The following is a 21,979-nucleotide window of genomic DNA, read 5'->3' as shown; positions in this document are numbered from 1 at the left end:
AACTCATTTCAATGTAATTTCAATATTTTTTGTCATATTTTTTTGTATTTTATTACGAGTATTATCCCACATGCATAAAATATTAATATATGTCGTCTGAATGTAGGCTTATAGACAAAACAAAATACGGAATTTCCAAGCTCTCACGATCACACCGAAATTGTAAACATGTTTACATTTCAACAAAGACCACAATTTGAAACATAAAACCACTGTCACAACAAACCAACGTTTGCCAAAAAAAGACTCTAAAAGTAATCAGCTGTTGTCATGGACCGCCATCTTGTTTTACATTATTAATCAACAAGCTGGCTTTCGGTCAGACAGATAGTTAAACCTATAAAATATCGATCTTTAATGAACTGTCTATAGATTAAATTAATACTCTGATTTAACTACATACAATACACATACATACAATAAGTTGCCTTTGTATCATACTTGTTAAAAAAAAGAGTTGACAAAAATGTGTTATTGTAGAAAAGTATTGTATTTTGTAAAATAGTAAAAATATAATAATAATAAAAATTTATTTAATGAATATGGTACAAAAATGTGTATGGTGGTACAATCGTAAGTTCGCATATTCTGCCACACACAATGGCGCGCAAATTTGTCTTTAAAGGAATCTTACATTTTACGTTATTAGTCATATGAATTGGTTAGTTCCTATATTATTTGTTTCGAACATATCATACCATACGTTATTAAATTTATTTCAAATTTAATATAAATAAATCCTTGAATACTGATCTATCTCTCTTATCGACATATTAAAACTTTACAAAAATCCAATGTGTTTCTGAAATAATGATAGAAACAACATGTAGTTTGTTGTTTCATAAAAGTTCTTCAAAACAATTTTAATCTAATTCCTAATTAAAATCCAAAATGATCTAACAAAAATTCTTCCTGAAAAATTTAAATGACAAGCCAAAACCCGCGCCTTTTTCCACAGACTAACAAACTCAAAACTACAAATTAAATAATAGACCGGTAAACAAATAACAGATAATTAACAATCTAAAGAATCTAATCTAAGTAATAAAATTATTACTTTACATACATTATTAAGAAATTTATCTAAATAGACAAAATTGTGACGTTTCTGTCTTTGAATCCGATACAATTATTGTTTCGCCGGATCGAGTCGCAGCGTCTGGCCACGGAGGATAAGGTTTTAAGTAAAATGTTATAAATCATTTTTTAAAATACATATATTTGTAAAAATCAAATTGCTTAGCATGATTACGTAAGTAGTTAACAATTGCATTAGTCATTTTCTCTTTAGAACCACTCATCTCGGAACTGTCAATGGTTTCTGACGCTTCGATGAAGTACTGCGCTATTGCATCTTCTGGATTGTGTTCTAAGTATAACCTGAAAGTTCATAAACGTAGATGTTAACTATGAAATGACGTCATAAAACGTTAAGGACAACTTTAAAAACCTTCTTTTTTTATATATCTAAATAATAGGTGGGCTATTAAATTCGTAGGCTGACACATAGATGGCGCTACTAGTATTAAATTATATGATTTTTCTTAGTTAATTGTAACGTTCAAAAGACACGTGTATAAATTTGACAACTTTCGTACAATTAGTTTGTGGGATAAAGATTCATTACTAACAAAAACACACACAAAATAACAATAATCAAAGAAAAAAGTTAAAGATATTTATAATGAGAGATATAAAAAAAATCCCTTTTCCTATTCTGTTCTTTTCATGCGTGTGTGCTGTGGTTGTTATTGGCCCTGGCTCAGCATTATGCTGAGGAGCAGAATGTTCCACAGCGCTGGTCATTCTGCCAGAGACCACAGCAGCTAGTTTGATTTCTTTATCATGATCAGCTACAAATGATCATGATAGAGAAATTTGTATATTTCTGTGTGATATTATTTAAATGATCTTATAAATTGACGAATATTTGAATGATCCTAATCCTGGGGATTGATTTGCTCCAGTTCAAACAATTTGTATGACTCAAAACTTAGCGATTAAAAAGATTGGCGGAGAGTTTCTTCCCAGTACTTCTTGCCCTACGCCCTTGACTTGCGAACTGGTACTTAATGTAAATTTACAAATAATTTAACTTCGTTTTTGACGTTCATTAGTGTACTTGTTTATCTAAATGAATAAAGTTATTTTGAGTTTGAGTTTATTACCGTAAACATTCCGTTATATACGCGAAGTAGTCCAAAAAGCAGACACAAGGCCCAAATTCCAGTAAAGGCGTGATCGAATCACTTCTTTCTACACGTGAGTCGGTATACGATACAGATTCACCAAACTTCCGAAAATACAACTTCCGAATTAGAGTCGACGTATCCACAGGCACCTGTGTGTTCGTCTCCACTTCTAATGTTTCTGTGTTATATTCTTCGAAGCACAAATCGATTGCCACTTCTTGCTTCACCTCAGTGACTATACTGGTCAAGTCGTGGGTTGGCGCTAATTCATTTATCTTTTTACACAATGTCTGAATTAGCCATGTACCGTTGAATTCGTCTCTGTAAATTTAAGCGTAATTTAATAAATGCTAAACAATTTTGGACAATTTTTTTTTAGAATGTGGGGGGGGGCCTAATTGATGTTAAGTGATACCGCTGCCCATGCCAGTCCCGAGTGCATTGCAGACCTTGTAAAAATTGGTACGCTCTTTTCTTGGAGGAAGTCGAATTGGTTCGTAAATACTTCAACGGGTAGTTGGTCCGCAACTGACTTAAAAAACGCTCAGTTGTGGAACGACGGAAGTCGAGGTGATACTGGTGGAATTTCGTATTCTGCCTCAACGTCCCATAGTGAAACTCAGCTGCAGGTATTAATACGACCAACTCTGAACATTTCGTGGTCAATGCGGTAGAAGATGAGAGAAAAAAATATTGAATAAAATGCCTCTAAATAAATGTACCCCTCAAAAGACCTGCCAGGTATCTTGATTCCCCCTAAATTATGGGGGAAATCCCTAAGTTTGCATCACTGCGTAAGATTAAAAAACGAGACAGAACTATCTGACGCAAAAATAATAAAGGTACTCGTAAGAATCATATGTATAATACACAGATAATAATAGTGTTGAACAAACAATCAAACGGAACTTGTTTTGTTTAAAATGTTCCTGTTTTTTGTAAATAAGTAACAGAGGGGCAATCGAGCAGGAGGCTCACCTGATGTTAAGTGATACGCCACTCTAAATGCCAGAGGGCTCGCAAGTGCAGCAACGCACGGTTTTTAAGTATTGGTACGCTTATTTCAATTGGTATATAAAAAGTACTTTACCTATGTGAAGGTTTGCCCATGTATGAACTGTGGAGAACGTACATATCCGACTCAGCTGGTAAGGTATATGGTTCGATATGGCATTCATCTTTCTTTATCGAGAGTGTTGTTGGAGTACCAACATTGACTCCCTTGACGGACTGCTTACCACGACAAGCCTGGAACGTTAAAATAACTTTTATTATAATAATTATGAGTCTTCGGTTGAAACTTACAGACAAAATAAAACGGTGTACTACATTCAAAAAGTTGACGTGGAAATGATTCCGGTCGTGGCCCGCCATTGTGATGAGAGATGGGTCAAAAATACCCTAACTGGGAATGGCCTAGTGGGAAGAAAAGAGATGAGAGACAACTGGAAAATTTTGGAGGAGGTTCACTCCGTGGTAGGTCGTGTTCTAATGATAAATATGGAGTTAATGTAATCTAATGAGGATAAAAAAGGCCATTTCTATTGTTTTATACAGTCAAAACCGTTTATGACGACATTTAGAGTTTAGAACAACATACCGATAATATTGACCGTACTTAATTAGTACGTAGGTACTCGTACGTAATAACAACGTCATCGGCTGTTACGACTATCGGTTTTTATGAGTAGTCCCTTCGATGTCGTTGTAACAGATTTTGACTGTAGTTACCGCATTGGAAATCTGTAACTCTGCTTTGTTAAATAAATAGATATTTCCTTGTGTATGTAAATAATAAATCCTTGTGAATGTAAATAATAAATCCTTGTGAATGTAATTAATAAATCCTTGTGAATGTAATTAATAAATCCTTGTGAATGTAATTAATATATCCTCACCTGGATAAATAGAAGTTTAGGTTTTGTGATCAAAGACGGATTGTTATACGTTTTGAATGCGTCTATTACGTCAAACTCCTTGTAAAATTGATCTTTCGCTCGTATTAAGCCCTCCGTAGTCCCATGGGTCAGCACAACCACCGCAACGCACCCATAGTCGGAGAAATTTCTGTATTTGACTGCAAAAGTTTACATGTATCATGAGAAGTGTTTAGGCAAGACACAATTTCACGAAATGACGAACGAAAGACAGTTATATCTCTGTAATGGAGACGCGACGCAAAAGCAGTGCTGGCCTAGTGGCTTCAGTGTGCGACTCTCATCCCTGAGGTCGTAGGTTCGACTCCCAGCTGTGCACCAATGGACTTTCTGTCTATTTGCGCATTTAAAATTCTCTTTATATTGATCAAAAACATCGTAAGGAAACCGGCTTGCCTTAGACCCAAAAAGACGTCAAGGTCAAATGGTCGTATTGGTCGTAGCGCCACTGATGTATTTTTAATGGCGACCACAACAAACAACATCACACATATTAAAATGAGGACAATTAGATACTCATGCAAATATGTTATAAAAAGGATATACACGTGTGAAAATTACATGAGAACTTATGAAGGCGCAACCAGATCCATGCAACTTCATCACAATGGAGTAGCCCGCAAAATCATAATAAATATAATAATAAAAGAGTGGCGGAGAGTTTATTGCCAGTTCTTCTCTTCCGTTCTACGCCCTTGATTTGAGAACTGGTAGTAAATGTTAAATTAGAAGCATTTAATGTGTATTTCTTTTTTGACGTACATAAGTGTACGTGTACCTATATGAATAAATGATTTTATAAATAGGCACTTCCTAGAAAGTCATACCCCCATGGCCACATGTATAACATCAAGTAGGATTGTGGTAACGTATGTCCAGTTATGAATTTAAAAAAAAGGGGGAATTTCCTTATAAGAGGATAAATATGTAGAAAAGAAATATTACGTCCAAACATATTTACTATGAGCAGATTATGGATTTATGTGACTTTTATTCGACTTTCTTCTCGGGGATTTTATATAGGTATGAAGTCTCATTTCCGTTGGCATATCGAAGATAATTTTTAAGGATATTCTTGTTAGTCACACAATTATCTGTATTAAATTGATAAGTTATCTATGAAAACAGGATACAAAGAGAGTCATCCACCTTGTCCTACTCTTCAGAACACTTCATTATAGATCGACAGTAATTATCTTGATCGTAATAAAACTCTGTATATATTTTTTGTGAATAAATGAATTGTAAGAAAAAAAACATATATTATACACAATAAAAAGGATATTTAGGTAATAAGAAAGTGCAATAGACCGCAATAGGATTCCCTGTGTCGTGGACCCGCCCTGCGATTCTGTAACTCACTTTTCTGATAAACAATTAACTACAAGCTCCCACCTTTTCAGAATGCCAAATCATAAAATGACTGCTTCACGACTGATTTGAGAGCGACCGCTGTGTGAGTTCGAAAAGTGAGTTACAGAATCGCAAGGCTGGTCGGGACTCTAACATGTTGTTAATATGTCAAAAGGAAGACCATCTATCAATCAACAATCATATTTTCTTTCATTTTCTTGGCTGGCACCTGAAATTGGTACTACCAAGCCAATTTAGTAGCCATAAAAAAACATAAAAACCTTCATCAGAATTTATGAAAAATATAAAAATTGGTCAAGCCGTCTTCGTGTTTTGGGCTAATATTTAAATATAGACTTTTTTAAAAGCGTTACGCTAGTTTTAAGGGTCTCTTAACCGACATATAAAGTTTAAATCTTTACAAATAAAGGATAATATCTGTAAGAGGCCAGTTATTCACGTACGTAATCTTATAAATGTCTTAAGTAGAAAGATCACACTTCGCACATAAGTACCTACTTCGGATTTTATAATCCATGATTGTTAAAAATACATGAGATTTATGTCCCATAAATCAAAGTTAACCCGATATCACATAACTAAGTCATCGTACGTAGTTATGAGATTATCGCACATGTACGATAATTATGGTACGGTTGTGAACACTTAAACTAACCCCAAAAAATTAATAAATTTTAAAATTAGTCACTCAAAAAAGTTAAATAAACCCTGCTCGTCTAATCATGACTTTTGTATTTCTAATTCTTTTGTATTGCATCGCAGTTTTAAATAAATAAAAGAGTACAACGAATTGGGACGACACGAAATTTTTTTTTTTTCCTTTATGGCTCTGACACGGTTTGTGCATTAGCCAGCGTCAAGTACATAAGATTTTTATAATTTGAGCAAATTCAAACAAAAACCGCGCCCGCCGAATTCAAAGGTTTCCCGCCAATCCACGCACGAAAATGTTATAAAGACTTAAAATACGGAAAGCACGGAAAGAGATTTTCACTTAAAAACATCACTTTCTTTTCGTTTCTTGGCTAAACCTAACAATAATTTGTTATTGGTATTAATTTTAACTTATTATTATAAAATAAGGCATTATTGTTATAAAATTAAATAATATATTCGAAACACCGGGCGTCCATGACGAAACGGTCACTTTACTGATATTTGTTTATAACAGCTGTCGCGCCCGAAATGCCCACGCCGCGGCCGGCCCAACGCACCCAAAGTCAACTCGTACTCAACGTATATGTCCGTTTTTACTTAATATTTATTTTTAAAACAGTGTAAATGTTTTTTATACGTTGAACAATTTCAGTATAAAACAAAATTTTTCGAAATTTAAAATAGGTAGCACAAGATAAATCAGAATAATGTCTTGAATTATGTAAAAACTATTTTGGCAAAAATGCACATCTCCTTGTTATCCATATATCAATGGTCTTAGTTACTTACATAAAGTTTTAGATATATTCGATGTCTTGTTATTTTATGTATGTTTAAAATAAATAAAAAAAAATCCAAACGCGTTGAATAAAATAAACTATCATATAACATTATAGAACACAACACAACACATGTACTTTTTTACTGTAAAATTTTTTAAAACAATATGACAAATGACATAAAAAGATGACACATTCAATGATCACAATTTCAAAATTACAGTAGATCATACAAACAAAAAACTAAGCTACTTGCTTCCCTATCTCTCCGCTTTACGATTACACTATTAAAAAAACGTCATATCGCTCGCTGGATCGTGGATTAAATCATGATGATATCACATTATCATTCAATCCCAAAATACAAAATATGAAAAATTAAACCACGGAATGAACTGGTCAGAAACTCACCGCCTAGTATTTTATTTTACAAGACTCTTAATCAAAACCTTGTTCCACATCACAATGAATGATCATCATTAAAACAAATCGATCCCAGCTATGGGTATGGCGAAATAGGAAAAAACCTTTAATGTAACGAGAACAACAAAACAAGATAAACAACCAATAATCAATATATAAGAATTTAAGGCAACCATCAGAAACAGCACCCAGTTCTCAAGAAGCCAGCCTCTCTCGTCATATTATAGGGGAAAGGACAACCCGAAATATATAGCAGTGCTATTTAGTCTAAATATTCGAGTTAACTATTTATATGCTGCTGCCAGCTGTCATAATACCAAGTTTCCATTTTTAAAAACAATCAACGTCATTTTTTATTGTCTTTGTATTTTTAGACAAAGTTAAAACATAAATCACTTTTAAACATTGTCGGCTGTATTAGAAAATACTCCTATTACGTTTACCGTAACTTATACAAAAATAAATTTACTTACAGTTTCTTAATACACCCAGAACGAAACTTTTCGTTTTATCTTTATACGGTTCAATTTCAAAGCCAAATTGTGAAAATGTATTTATCAAAGCAGTGACATCCTTCTCCGTGCCCAATCTAGGCTCATAGCCAATTATATTTTCTTGATTGAATATTATTAACAAATTCTTCTCGAATTTCTCTAATTCGTATGTTTTCGCAAATTTATTTAGCGGTTTAGAGTTAAACCAAATGGTATTAGGATAAAGAATATTGTCTGGATGTATTTCTGGTGTCTCTGGTAGGGCTTGCAGTTCCGCTTCGGCTTCGTAAGTTGGAGGGTTAAAAACCGTTCCATCTGTTGTTATCACCGAATCATTTTCATTAGAATCACTTTGATAATTTATTTCCCATGAATTCATGGTTACGTTTATTTCTTACGAACTATCATCGAATACTGCTTTAATAAACTATCTTATCTTGTAGATATGTATGCAATATACAATGAAATGACAACCGATAAGAATTGGGCGGGGTATAAAATATACAAATTAAACTATCAAACTGATAAATGTATGAGTAAGCAAATTTACCTTATTTGGACATTGCCAGTTGATTTTTTTCGACAATGTGTTACTAATAAATTTATCAACCGTGTTTGCTACTGTTGTGCTGTCAGAGGTAATTTCTAAAGGTCACGAGTCACCAGAAACGGCGAACAAATTACAAATTCAATCATAATTATTTTGTTCTTGCATGGATTTGAAGAGTTGGAATTAAAAATAATGTGGCCTTAGACGAAAATAATGGCCATACAATCTAAAATGGTGTGGGAATAAATGTCACGTGACTAGGTACGATTTCGACTTGTCATCAGTTACATCAATATAAAAATATTTTCATTATTCTTTATCTTCCTATATATTACATTGCTGCTTTGTAGACTATAGTAAGGCTTTTGATTCTCTGGAACATGAGGCAATATGGCGAGCATCTAAAAACCAAGGGGTTCAAAATAAGTAGGTACATTTATTAAGTTTCCTAGTACATTAGTAAGTTTTCTATACTAAAAAACTTTCTCACAGAATAAATATATCGATAATAAAAAATCACACAAAAACAAAAGATGTAACTATTACGATTATAAAACTAAAATGGAAGTGGGCTGGGCATACCATCAGAGAACAGTCAAAATGGAGCAAGTTATTAATGTATTGGTACCCAGGTCACATGAAGAGGAAAAGGGGTAGACTATTCCTAAGGTGGGTTGATGAAATAAGAGCCGTGGCAGGTGGCACATGGACCCGAACTGCCCAGGTCAGAAATGTATGGTGGCATTTGGAGGAGGCCTTTGCCAACAAAAGGCAAATAGACAAGGTTTAAGTATAAGTAAACATATGTATATTCTAGCTTAAGTAAAATTGTATCTTGTCTGAATAAAGGCTTATATTATTATTATTATTATATTACATCGCTAGAAAGAAAAATAAAGAATATTTAAGATAATAGGGTACGACTACGATCGTGTTGTTTGACAATTAACAGAACCGTCTACATGATAGTCAGTAATCAATCTGACATAAAAATTGATATAGCTGTATATTTAAGTACAAAATTATCTGTGGACAAATTATAGTAGACTATAATTACACTGCAATAGGCATTAGGCAAGCCCCGCAAGCGGCAAGTCTATTTTATTCACAGAATTTAATTTGTTTTTTATTTACGGTCAATTACCTATTTATGTAATTTTTAACATTTCTATCGATTCCGCTTGTATCTAATATCTTACAATCAGTTTATAATCATGTGCTACAAAAGTTTATGTTCTATTTTAACGTAGTTTGGTCCTTTTAATTTTGGTGAACTTATAAAATTAAAATCAAACAAGATGTTTAATTACAAGTATTTATCTCGGGAACATCTCGAAGGATTTGATAATTACAAGGTAATGTATATTATCCTAAGTCATGTTTAAGAGTTTTACCAAGGTTTCAAAGCTAACCTATAAATAAACCGATCGATTTGCGCATCATGATATATGACTCTTTTTATTTTTATAGTTGTCACAGAATATTTCAAGGAAATCCGGATCATAATTAATATATCCATACAAAGCAATTTAATATGTAGATTTTAACTTTGGAATTCGAATTGAATAAAACCTTATTTTGAAACAATTCTACTCCCACTTATTTAAACTGTTCATATTTTTTTATTAATTTCAACTCATACCTCATTTTATTGACACTTAGTCAACACTTAGCAGCATTAACTCGAGGTATCTACCAATTTAAAAATATAAAATAATTTCTTTTACAATCTGAAAAACTTTCAGTAAAATTATTTTCTATTACAGTACATGTCAAAAGACACCAGTCCTCTCAGTGTTTATGTTATGCACCCATTTTGGAATAAAGTTGTAGAGGTAAGTCAATTTAAATATTAAACCACCATTATTATAATCTAGGCTATAGTTCAGGGCTGTCCCCTTATACAAATTTTCTTGCGTACTCTGCCTAGAATTGGTAACCCAATGGCCCCAAGCATATCCCTCTATGTAAACAATGGATGATTAGTCCACAAACTTTGTTGCCTTATGTGCCATAACATGGTATATTCAGCTTTTAAAGTTGCTTCATAGTAACTTACATTTAGTTCATTCAATTGAACTGTAATAGAGAGTTCTATAGTGAAACATATAAAATTTAAAAGGAAGAATTTGCTAATGTGGCACGCACATTCTCCTAACCCTGCGCCTTTAAGTGGATGTCTTAGAAATACAGTACATTTTTTAAATATAAATCCTATTATAATCTGTTAGCTTAAACCAGTGCATAACATGCATTACATAAGATGTTATGAAAAATCATAACTATTTAATTATCAAGAGATATTTTATTAAACTTTAACTTAACTTAATGTAATTAAAATCATAAAATGGATGCAATCTGTTTATAACTTGAACTAAACAAGCCTTTTTTCAGGACATAGGTATATTTCAAATTCATACTATGTGTACATAAAAACTTGTAATATTTTTTCTAAATACTACAAGATAAGCTGCGGCAAGGTCAACATGGCTACACCACCAGTTTTTTATGTGTAATTTTAACATAAATCAGTATCTTAATAATTTATCAAATTATTTAAAACACTATTGGAACAATTTATAAAAGAAAATATTGTTACCTCTATATAGTGACATTGAAGATGATAGAATATTGTTATTATATTTAAAAAAATTGTTATATTATATATTTGAATTAATCAAATACAATTAATTTAGATATTTTAGCAAGTTTTACATTTAGCTTAGTGAAATTACATGGAGTTTAAAATGCATAATACATTTAGTCCAGTTACTTTACTAGATGTTGTTTTGTAATATATGAAAAACAAATATAGTGACAACAGATAATTCATAAACATATTAAACCACTAATTCTCTATGGTACATTTGATAAACCAGATAGTGATACATTTTTGCAAAGATAAGATTATTTTTTTGATAAATTTTTATAATGTTATAAAACATTGGTTGTATATTGTATTCATGTATGTTGTATTCAAGGCTGGGTTTGATTTGTGGCTAATAAAGCGAACTTACATGTAAAGGTTTTCATAAGACCAAGAAGTTCTAGTTTGTAAGAACTGATAAATTAATATATTGTCACTTTTACTATATTTATTTTGTTTATTCGAATGTTCTATTTTCTTGTACTCAACTGCTTTTTGCTATATGTTAATATATTTTACTTCTTCATACTTACCAGAACTAAGTGTATCACGCACTTAATGAGGTTTAAGTTTCTAACTAGTCAGGCCATAAATACTGTTACATAAAACTTTTATTTTTTTCAACTTTAAAAAAATAAATAAAAAAGTAAATATATTTTGAATTTGGAACACGTTTTTAAACGTTATAAAAACTTCTTACGATTTCGCGCCATTTTATAGATTTTCGTGTTCATTATCAAATTACAATATATAATGGGATTAAAAGAAAATTAGATTGCAGTGATTGGCTTGCATAAAGTGGGCTTGGAGCCGTCTGTCATATTCCAGACACTTCAAAAGCAAAACTAAAATTTGTGATGTTACATTTTCTTGTATATTTTAAGCAAACATGTTGTTTTAGGCATAAATAAATAAATAGTAGAGGTAAACATGCCATGCAAACATAATTACTTTAGCCATAGATTATTTTTATTATGGGGTAAATGCAAGAGTGGTCAGGGGAGGGCCACATATTCAAAGTTAATAGAACTTTAGCTACACTATACATATAAATGTTTTCCTTTCTCCTGTCAAAGCTCCAGAGAATAGGGAAAAACCCTAAGGCCCACCCTTGGTTAAACAGATACTTTTATAAAAAATTTGTTCATTTACAGCTAGTACCAAGATGGGTTGCACCAAATGTTTTAACATTTTCGGGATTTCTCTTCACTGTACTCGATTTCATACTATTGTCATACTATGATTATGACTACACGGCAGCCAGTGCAGTGGTGAAAAATGAAACTGTGGTTGAACCACTGAATGGTAGGACCGAAGTAATACCCCAAACGCTGTGGTACTTTCTCTCAGTGTTCCTGTTTTTGGCATATACCCTGGGTATGTTTTTTGAATTAAAATTTCAATTAATTAACTAAAATTAGGAAATACATTTTAAGATAGGTGATGATAGTAGAATAATTAATGTTATATTTTAACATTTTGACTGTGGTATGCCATGGGATATTGTTATTTTGGTAAATTAAATATTGTAATTGTAAAATATTATAATTGGCCTGAAATATTCAGGTACATACAGTCTTACTGGTCGTACTTGAATTCGTGTGTGCGGTGATGTTGCTTATTTAGACTATGTGTTTGCGTGTTGTTCCCACGAGAATGTAAGTGCGTGCTCCTATTTCACCATGCCTCCTGCTGATAGAGGACAAGTCTTTGGTTTTTTTTAAATGTATGTTATTATTATTAATTACTTGATATGTCATGTGGAGAGCATGGTGTTATGGTTGCAGCTCCTTACAAACGATGTGTAAAAAAAATGGCGATTAAAAAGAGTGGCGGAGAGGCTTGGCGATTAAGAAGATTTTTTTTTTACTTAAATAATTGCGGCAGTATGCCCATGCAGTTTGTTCTACGCCTTTAGTGCAAATAGATACATAATACATTTATACCCTGGAACGCGCTAAAGATATATACAACTTCTTGAGGCCGGCCAGTCCATGGTTAGACTAGTCGAGGATCCTCCCTTTAGGTAAGAAGAACAGTACATCAATAAACGAATCCACGCACGGCACAAGTATACTGTTAAAAGTTCCTAGGTTCCTGCAGAAATCTAAACACAAGTCAATAATAATTTAATTAATTAAATAAAGAAATAAGAAATCATTTAATATTATTGATAAATTATTAATTTAATTGTGAAAATTTTAATTTACCACCCATTAATTTTTCAGATGGTATTGATGGTAAACAAGCCCGTAGAACACAAACATCAGGCCCGCTTGGTGAACTCTTTGACCATGGACTGGATTCATACTCAGTTTTCTTTATACCTGCTTGTCTTTATTCCATATTTGGTCGACTGGATTTCTCCATTCCACCTATAAGGTATCTAATCTCTTTCAAAATATTAGTTTTGTTGTTGGTGTTTAAACATCCCCAGATCAGAAATTTATCGTTAGATTTAAAAAAAGTATCGGTTAATAGGTTATTAGATTAGATATTAAAAACCACAGATGATTTAGTATATTATATTAATAGATTATAGACACAATATTATATTAATAGATTTGAGCAGTGTTGGCCTAGTGGCTTCAGTGTACTACTCTCAGCCTTGAGGTCGAAGGGTCGAACCCGGCTGTGTGTGGATGTGCGCATTTAACATTCGGACGGTGAAGGAAAACATCATGAGGAAACCGGCTTGCCTTTGACCCAAATAGTTAATGTGTCAGGCACAGGATGATCACCTACTTGTCTATTAGATTGAAAAATGATCATGAAACAGATTCAGAAATCTGAGGCTCACACCTAAAAAGGTTGTAGCGCCACTGATGTTTTTTTTTTTTAATTCTAATCGAGTACCCCTCAAAACGCTTGTATAGGCAAGATAGCTTCGTACCAGTCCCTATGACATACCATGATTTACCACGTAGACAAACGTCAAGTTTCTCACGTGTTAATTATCATTCCCATACACAAATACATAGGTATACATACATATATATATCATGATTTGAGAACTGGCAGTAAATAAGAAATTAGAAGCATTAATAATTAATATGTATTTCTTTTTGACGTTCATAAGTGTACATTGTGTTACCTAAATGAATAAATGATTTCGAATTTTATATTATTCTAGCTGACCGGGCAAACGTCGTTTTGCCATGTATATCATTTATAGTAAAAAAATAGGGGTTGATCGTAGAGGGGTGAAAGTTAGGGGTTGTATGTATTTTTTAATGCTGTATCATAAAAAAATAAAAACAGAAAAAAATATCTAAAAAGGGGGATGAAATTAACATTTAGGGGGATGAAAAATAGATGTTGTCCGATTCTCAGACATACCCAATATGCACACAAAATTTCATGAGAATCGGTCGAGCCGTTTCGGAGGAGTTTAACCACAAACACCGCGACACGGGAATTTTATATATTAGATTTCGATCAAAAACTCCAAGACCAGTATTAGGATTACATTTATATCTAATATTAACTAATCTCAGATAATAATTTAACACGTTTGCTACGTTATCGACTATACGACTAATCTGTGACGTATGGAAATCAATATTTTTTTTTTTTTTTTAAGTTTTTTTTTGCCATGATTTATACAGATTAATACTGTCAAATACTCAAATAGGATTTTTTTTCAGAATGTATTATGTGATGTGGAACCTTCTTTTGAATTTCTACATAAGCCATTGGGAGAAATACAATACTGGAGTATTGTTCCTGCCCTGGGGATACGATTTTAGTATGTGGGTAAGACTTAATTTTGATAAACGTTTTTTGATGGATTTTGCATATGATATGATTTTGATGTTTATTATTTACTTAAAAATAGATTCACTACAATTTTTATGTTATGTTTTATGTTTATATGTGCACGCCATTGTTTGGCATAATATTGTTTTATACTATGAACCTATTCCTTATTATATTTAGATATATAACCTGTAATTATGTAATTAATGTTATATTAACCATTTGTGCGAGTGTGGTAGCTTTCCATGGATATAGATATCATATATATAAATCGCGTCGAGGGCTATATAACAAAAAAATACACATATTCGAGATGTCAAAGTTCGAAAATGTGTTCTTGTCAGAAGTGTCAAAAGATTTGTGTTGTATTTATAAATAAAAAAGGTGTGTTCTAGTGGCTTCAGTGTGCGACTCTAAACCTGAGGTCATAGGTTCAAACCCCGGTGCACAAATGGACTTTCTATATGCGCATCTAACACTTGTTCGTATAGTGAAGGAAGACATCGTAAGGAAACCGGAATTTCTCAAATCCAAAAATCGACGACTTAAGTCAGCCAGAAATGACCCATAAGGGTTGTAGAGCCCCTGGATTATTATGGGATGGAATAATAGGAGTTGGAGAAACCCGGGTAGCTAGTATATAACTTGATTTTCATATTTCCAGGCATCGACATTTTTCTTTATGTGGACTGGGGTGAAGGGAACAGGGTACTATAAAAAGTACATTTTTGGCAGCTATACCTTAGCCAATGCCTTCGAGTGGGTCATATATGGAACGGGTGTCTTCACCAATCTACCTGTTGCCTTGTATAATATATATTTGTAAGTACACGAAAGTTTTGTGGGGGGTAGGAAAATATTTTTGCTATGCTACCCTCTTTTTTATAAAAACCTCTTATTTATGACTTATATTGTTAAGTTGTTTAATATACATTTTTAACTCTAAACTAATTAAACTATTAAAAAAATAAACAACAGCACGTAACTGTCAGCGGGGTTCGTGCATGTCAAAATCATATTGACAATTGACATCGCTTTTAGCTGAATTTTACGTATCAAGGCACAGATCTCACTTTTAATCTAATCAACCACAAATCATCACCCAACTCGGTCCAATGTCTCCTCATCACAATGCCCAATGACCCCACTTCAGGCATATGCTCTGCTCTGATTGGTCGTGCTTCATTCAGTATTGAAATAATTAAATAACGAATTAAAATAATATTTCTTAAAAGTAATAAACGGAATATCTACGATTAACAAATGTAAAATTGTAATTGACTTTCAGAACATTTCCTTATAAACCGAGCATTCCCTGACATATATAAAAAAGGGTGCGTGTACTTATGTACGCGTGTAAGAAGTTATACTTCTTTGGCTTTCTTTATTTTTTTTTAAATATTAAATAATTAATAATAAATATTTAACGTTAATAATTTAATAATATTTAATATATTATTCAATTATTAATTAGTATTAATAATAATAATTATTTATTATTCTATTATATTATTCATTCAATTTAATAACTTGGTATATTTCATAACCTTTTAACTAAGTAACAAAAGGTCTGTGTGAAAAAGCATTGCTAAATTTCTTTGAAAAAATAATTAAACAAGTATATTTGTTTAAAAGGTAAATGTCATTATGGTCATTCAAAATTCTTGGCATAGCTGCTAACTTCACGCATATTCTATTTCTTTTTACTTGTAGATTATCTTATTCCCATCTCGCTCGCGCACGCTATAATCACACTGACAACTTTGTGTCTCAGGTGCGCGCGCATCGTAAAATTTCACTCTCATCAATTTTTCATAACGCGCCTAAAGAAGTATAACTTCAAAAAATTCTAGCAAAACAGCGGATCGGGTATAAGAAAGATACAAAACAATGCCTTTTTTAAAACAGCCCATTTCTTGGTTTAAGCGTTTACCATTTTTTTCTCACCTTTTCAGGTCATACAAATTACGAACCGGCAAAATGCGTAATCCCCTAGAAGCGATACGACCCGTTTGGTCAATTTTAAGTGTATTTCTGGTGTCGTCGGTGTGGGTCCATAAATCCCATTTGGTGGAGATTGAGCCAAGAGGAGTGTTCCTACTGATAGGCACTTTGTTTAGTAACGTTGCTGTGAGTATTTCCACTTAAATCTAGTTTTAAGTCTAATTAAAATATTAATATTTTTATTATAAAATTAAATTATTAAACGGGTAAAAGGTTCATCTGATGTTAAGTGATGTAGACACTTACATTGCTAGAGAGTTTGCAAGTGTGTTGCCGGCCGTTTAAGAATTGGAACGCGCTTTTCTTGAAGGACCCTAAGTCGATTTGGTTCCGAAATACTTTGCAAAAACTTTTGTTTGTTTATTATAATTCTCCTACTTGGATTTCACGGCTGCGCATGCGCATTGTAACGTTTTGCAAATGGCAAAATATGTCTGGTTGTCTTCCTATGGTTTCACTCTAAATACATAACTGTTTCTATGAGACTGACTAATTTTATTTTATTAATAAAACTTTCGTCTCTTTCTGTCAAGTAATGTTTACGCTGTGATGAAAAGAGACTGCCCTTAAAGCCTATATTTTCATGACTTCCATTAATTATATTATTATATTATTCCATTAGACATTGACATGACTATTCCTTGTTCTTTTAAGACTATTTATTTAATAGGCTTTGTCATAATCATTATATGACACAGAGCAAAGCAAAACAAAACATGACAGCACAAAATTAATAAATCCGGACAACGACAAACATACCAGTAGCTATAATAAAGAAGGAAGATACTGGGATTAGGACATTTACAGTTGTTTTAAATTATAGCTAGATATAAGATAGGGAGCGTTCAAAGTATTACGTAACGAATTTTGGGAGAGGGGGGGTGCTTTTGTAAAACGTTACGATGCGGAGCGGGGATTGAATTACGCGTTATTTTTAATACATATTATTTTCGACTTTCCAGTACTTTACACTACAAAATGGTAACTTTTAGATATAAAGAGTCACTAGGTGGTCACGAAACGTTTTACTCTACTTGGGTACAGAAAAACGTTACGGCGCGTTACATGGGGGGGGGGGGTGTCAATAATCTCCAAAAGTTGCGTGACGTAATTCTTGAACACTCCCTTATGTATTTTTGCACTTCTTGCTTGCCTTATCTAATTTATTATTCGTTTTACACAGTGGTTGCCTGGAAGAGATCGCTCGAAAGCGATATGGCCGCCAGTTGCCTTATCATTTAATTTTGTCAATCGTTTCAGTGCCGGCTTATAGTTAGTCAAATGAGTAACCAGAGGTGCGATGCGATCAACTGGCTCCTTTGGCCGTTAACCGGAAGTGTCATAGCATCTATTGTATTCCCGGGATACGACCTGGCTATATTCTACGCTCTGACGCTTCTAGTAATCGTTGCTCATGTGCATTATGGCGCTTGTGTGGTGAGTATTTTAACCTGACTAAAAATTGTCAACAACCTTTTTAGAGCTCAGATTTCTGTTTCATGATCATTTTTCAATTGGGCAAGTTTGTGATCGGTATGAATCATGTCGACTTTTTGGGTCTAAGGCAAGTCGGTTTCCTCACGATGTTTTCCTTCACCGTTCAAGCTATTTTTAAATGAGCACATAAAAAATCCATTGGTGCACAGCCGGAAATCGAACCTACGACCTCAGGGATAAGAGTCACACGCTGAAAATGCTAACACTGTCACACTTCAAAAAAAAGATGTAATAAATTAGTTCTAACAAAATTAAAATAAAAATTACTGCAGAATCAAGAATCGTATAATAATAATAATAAAAAAATAAATTATTTGTTAGCAAACATTTTCTTTTGTGAACTGTGGAATCAACTGGGAGATACGATCTCCAATTAAAAATAGGTACAGCTCCCTTCACCCACTATGGGTGCCCATGGGCTGCATTGAGACTGCCCTTGGAATGAAAAAAATAATAATTACAATATTGAATTACAGGTACGACAAATGTGTGATCACTTCAGAATAAGGTGTTTCCACATAAAACAACGTGCTGATTGACTTTTAGATGACAATGTGTGCTGATAACATAACATAACGTTAATAGCATTTATTCAAAATTCGAATTCAAAGACATTTATCGTTTACATCTGACAGCTGACACGTGTCAAATGTATTTGACAATCATGTCTTGTTTGATATGCGCCAATCAAATATTTTTATTATAAATAATATTATGTCCTGTTGGACTAAAACTAAATCATATCAGTCAGAAACGGATTTATTTTAATATATATGATTGATTATTTTAGTTTCGCTGTAGTTTTTACTGTTTTTTTTTTTAGTTTGGAATCCTTAAGTCTGAGTCTCACAATTTATAATATTCCCTGTGAAGAAATATTTAAATATTCGTATTGAATAAAGTAAACGAATACGCACTCTATACTATTGTAGTTATCGACATCGTTATGGTTCCAATTATGCCCACCGAGCGCTGCTCAAGTTTTTCATACAAAAATATAGTGTAATTAATTCGTTACTTTAACTGCTCACATTCACGTATTTAAGAATAATTATGTATTTTTTGTGCATATATGTGATGAAAAGAGATAGATTAAAAACAGTGCAATTAAGTTTAAGTTGGCAACACTTACATTGATTCTGTCTGATGTGGATCTGTGCAGATTTCACTTTGGCGCGTTTATGTTATGTTATCACAGTTTTTACATTTTATAGCACACATTGTCATATAGTTGGAATTAAATTAATTTTAAGTATATTTTTTTATCTATATATGGGTTCTTTTGACCAAAATAGAAAATGCACCTGCATTTTGAAAGAGATTTTTTCATTACAATTTAGTCCTTTGTATAGAATTCAGTTTTCTTTTCAAAGTACTAACTCATTGATAGATATGTTGCTAACCATCTATTGTACCATTTTCTTGAGAAAAATCTAATATATATAAGTATAAGGATATTTGACCAGGTTTTCGCAGGAATGGATGTTTTTCCTTATTAAATATTTTTTCTTTACTCCCGCCGATGTACTACTACTAAATACTGCTTTTTAAATAGTTTGATATATTTAGTTGATGTACTTTAGAACTTAGAGTAAAGCTACGATTTCCTAGAAAAGCGGTGCCGTTAACTAACGGTCGTCATTTTACGGTTGTTAATAACGGCCGTCTTTACGGTGGCCAAGCTGTGGTTTCCTAGAAAGTAGTGCGACCGTATTCAACCGTAGTCACTCAGTACTCACTCGAGCTTTAGGTCGTGCACTGTTAAAAAATGGACGATTGGGACATTATTAGTATTTTTGGATGATGAGGAGTCATCAGAAGACGAAAAAAAAGCGTTTGGAGGAGAGTTGCTTCACAAATTTTGCTTCTTTTGAGCTTGTCTGTACTCTTTAGATTTGATATTGTACAAAGCTTCATGATTTTTAACAAAATCAATTAATTGTTCATCATTTTCGCTCGTCCCAGTCATTGTATAAATTAAATATGCGCACCGCTACACGCGAAAAACGTTGAACTACTGTTTATCACCGCTATGACGGCGGTCATGCAAATGACAGCACCGCTATTTGACGTTACTGTGACACTCAACGTTCTCTAGAAAACCTACTCCGATGTTATTTATAGTCGACGTATGGGTGACGTCACCCAACGTTACATTACGGACCCGATTTTCTAGGAAACCGTACCTTTAGTATGACTTGTATGTCAAAAACTTATAGGATTTTGACATACGGAAGTCAAGCATAAAATAATTCCCGCGTATCTTACCATTAGACATTAAAATAATCAATTGTTATTATTTTAAGATTTTATTTATATTATCAAATATTTTTTCCGATTTAATTTAGTTATTGGTGTATTATTTACATTTTATAGTTTTTAAACTTAAAACGAAATCAGACTTACTGTTCTGTCTCTTTTCAATACCTTATAACCATAATTAGAAAGAGACGACAATATTTTTGAAAGGACAGTTTGACTCATTTTGTTTTTATGTTTTAATCTGTATACAAAGTTGGTTTTCTTTATGAATGTAAACCTTGCAACCCGTTAATTCAGCTAAACGCTATTATAGTTTACTTATAAACGTGATTTAAAGTAATTGATCAAAAGGTCAGTGATCAGTTGCCTTTTTTAGCATTAAAAGATTTCGAATTAGCAGTCATGTCAATTAAAAATGTTTTGAAGCAAACAAAAATATGTAACAAAAATCTTGTTTACTCTACGAAATACCTGTCTAAAAAATCTACGTCTCGTAGTAATAACGATTGGTATCTAAGTATAGAAACCGGGCTGTTTATTGTAAAAATAACTTGATGTTTGCCTAACTCATGTCAACATATGGCTTTATGCTTTTCATAGGAGGTTACGGGGTTATTGTTACATATTATTCATATATTTTTAACAATATTCAGAACGATGGTTGTATGAAGATGTTGTATTTAGCTTTTAATCTTTACCTAGCTTAGTAAAGTTGCCTTATAGTACACACATAAGTCATATCTCGCAGCTGCCTTTACATTTCGATTGTAGGATTTACTTCACTGCAGAATTCTTAATAAGTTAATTAAGCAACCAGATTGTATAATTGAATACTCACACAACCATTCTAGTGATAACTGTTTATTTAAAAAAAACGTGTGTGTACTAATGTACACGCGTTAGAAGTTATACTTCTTTGGCGTAACAAGATAAAAATCTTTAAAAAATGTTATCTATGTTTGTAGAAAAAACGACACTAACGATAGAATAAACTAAAATGTTGTCTATAGATTACTTCAGGGTGTCGGTTATTTATGACGGTGTGCGCGCGCATTGTAAAAATTTACTCCCATCATTTTTCCCTAACGCGCCTAAAGAAGTATAACTTCAAAAAATTATTTCAATGCGTATCAAAATTATAATTAATTTTTACCATGAGATTGTATTTTAAATATATTGTAGGTTTACTCAACTGGCTACCCTGGCCTCTAGACAAGCATACTTTGCAACAAGCTCACATTTGGGCATGTGACCGTTTCCCTACAAATAGGCATTAATAGATCACGCCAGTCTCGGAAGTGTTTTTGTCCATTACCATCCAATAGATGTATAGAATTAGTAACAAATTTAAAATTTATATATGCCCATGCATTTCTGTGCAAAGCAATGAAACAGCTAAATAAA

General features: G+C 32.7%; 2 protein-coding genes across 2 annotated transcripts; one reads left to right on the top strand and one right to left on the bottom strand.

Moving 5' to 3' along the window:
* Nucleotides 1-680: 680 nt before the first annotated feature.
* LOC125059727 (caspase-1-like) lies at nucleotides 681-8,365 on the bottom strand. The gene is made up of 5 exons (XM_047664270.1): nucleotides 7,836-8,365; nucleotides 4,091-4,269; nucleotides 3,283-3,440; nucleotides 2,169-2,513; nucleotides 681-1,380 (listed from the first exon to the last, which is right to left on the bottom strand). Exons 1-5 carry the CDS (start codon nucleotides 8,233-8,235, stop codon nucleotides 1,200-1,202), a joined length of 1,263 nt encoding a protein of 420 aa, XP_047520226.1. The 5' UTR covers nucleotides 8,236-8,365; the 3' UTR covers nucleotides 681-1,199.
* Nucleotides 8,366-9,451: 1,086 nt separating this feature from the next.
* Nucleotides 9,452-20,345, top strand: LOC125059729 (ethanolaminephosphotransferase 1-like). Its single transcript, XM_047664271.1, has 9 exons — nucleotides 9,452-9,761; nucleotides 10,173-10,241; nucleotides 12,208-12,430; nucleotides 13,282-13,435; nucleotides 14,701-14,809; nucleotides 15,477-15,634; nucleotides 16,768-16,942; nucleotides 18,077-18,253; nucleotides 18,790-20,345. Exons 1-9 carry the CDS (start codon nucleotides 9,705-9,707, stop codon nucleotides 18,850-18,852), a joined length of 1,185 nt encoding a protein of 394 aa, XP_047520227.1. The 5' UTR covers nucleotides 9,452-9,704; the 3' UTR covers nucleotides 18,853-20,345.
* The last annotated feature ends 1,634 nt before the right edge of the window (nucleotides 20,346-21,979 follow it).

This window comes from Pieris napi, chromosome 20, assembly GCF_905475465.1.
Source record: "Pieris napi chromosome 20, ilPieNapi1.2, whole genome shotgun sequence".
NCBI classification, from domain to species: Eukaryota; Metazoa; Arthropoda; class Insecta; order Lepidoptera; family Pieridae; genus Pieris; species Pieris napi.
This window is presented reverse-complemented; position numbering and strand designations above follow the sequence as displayed.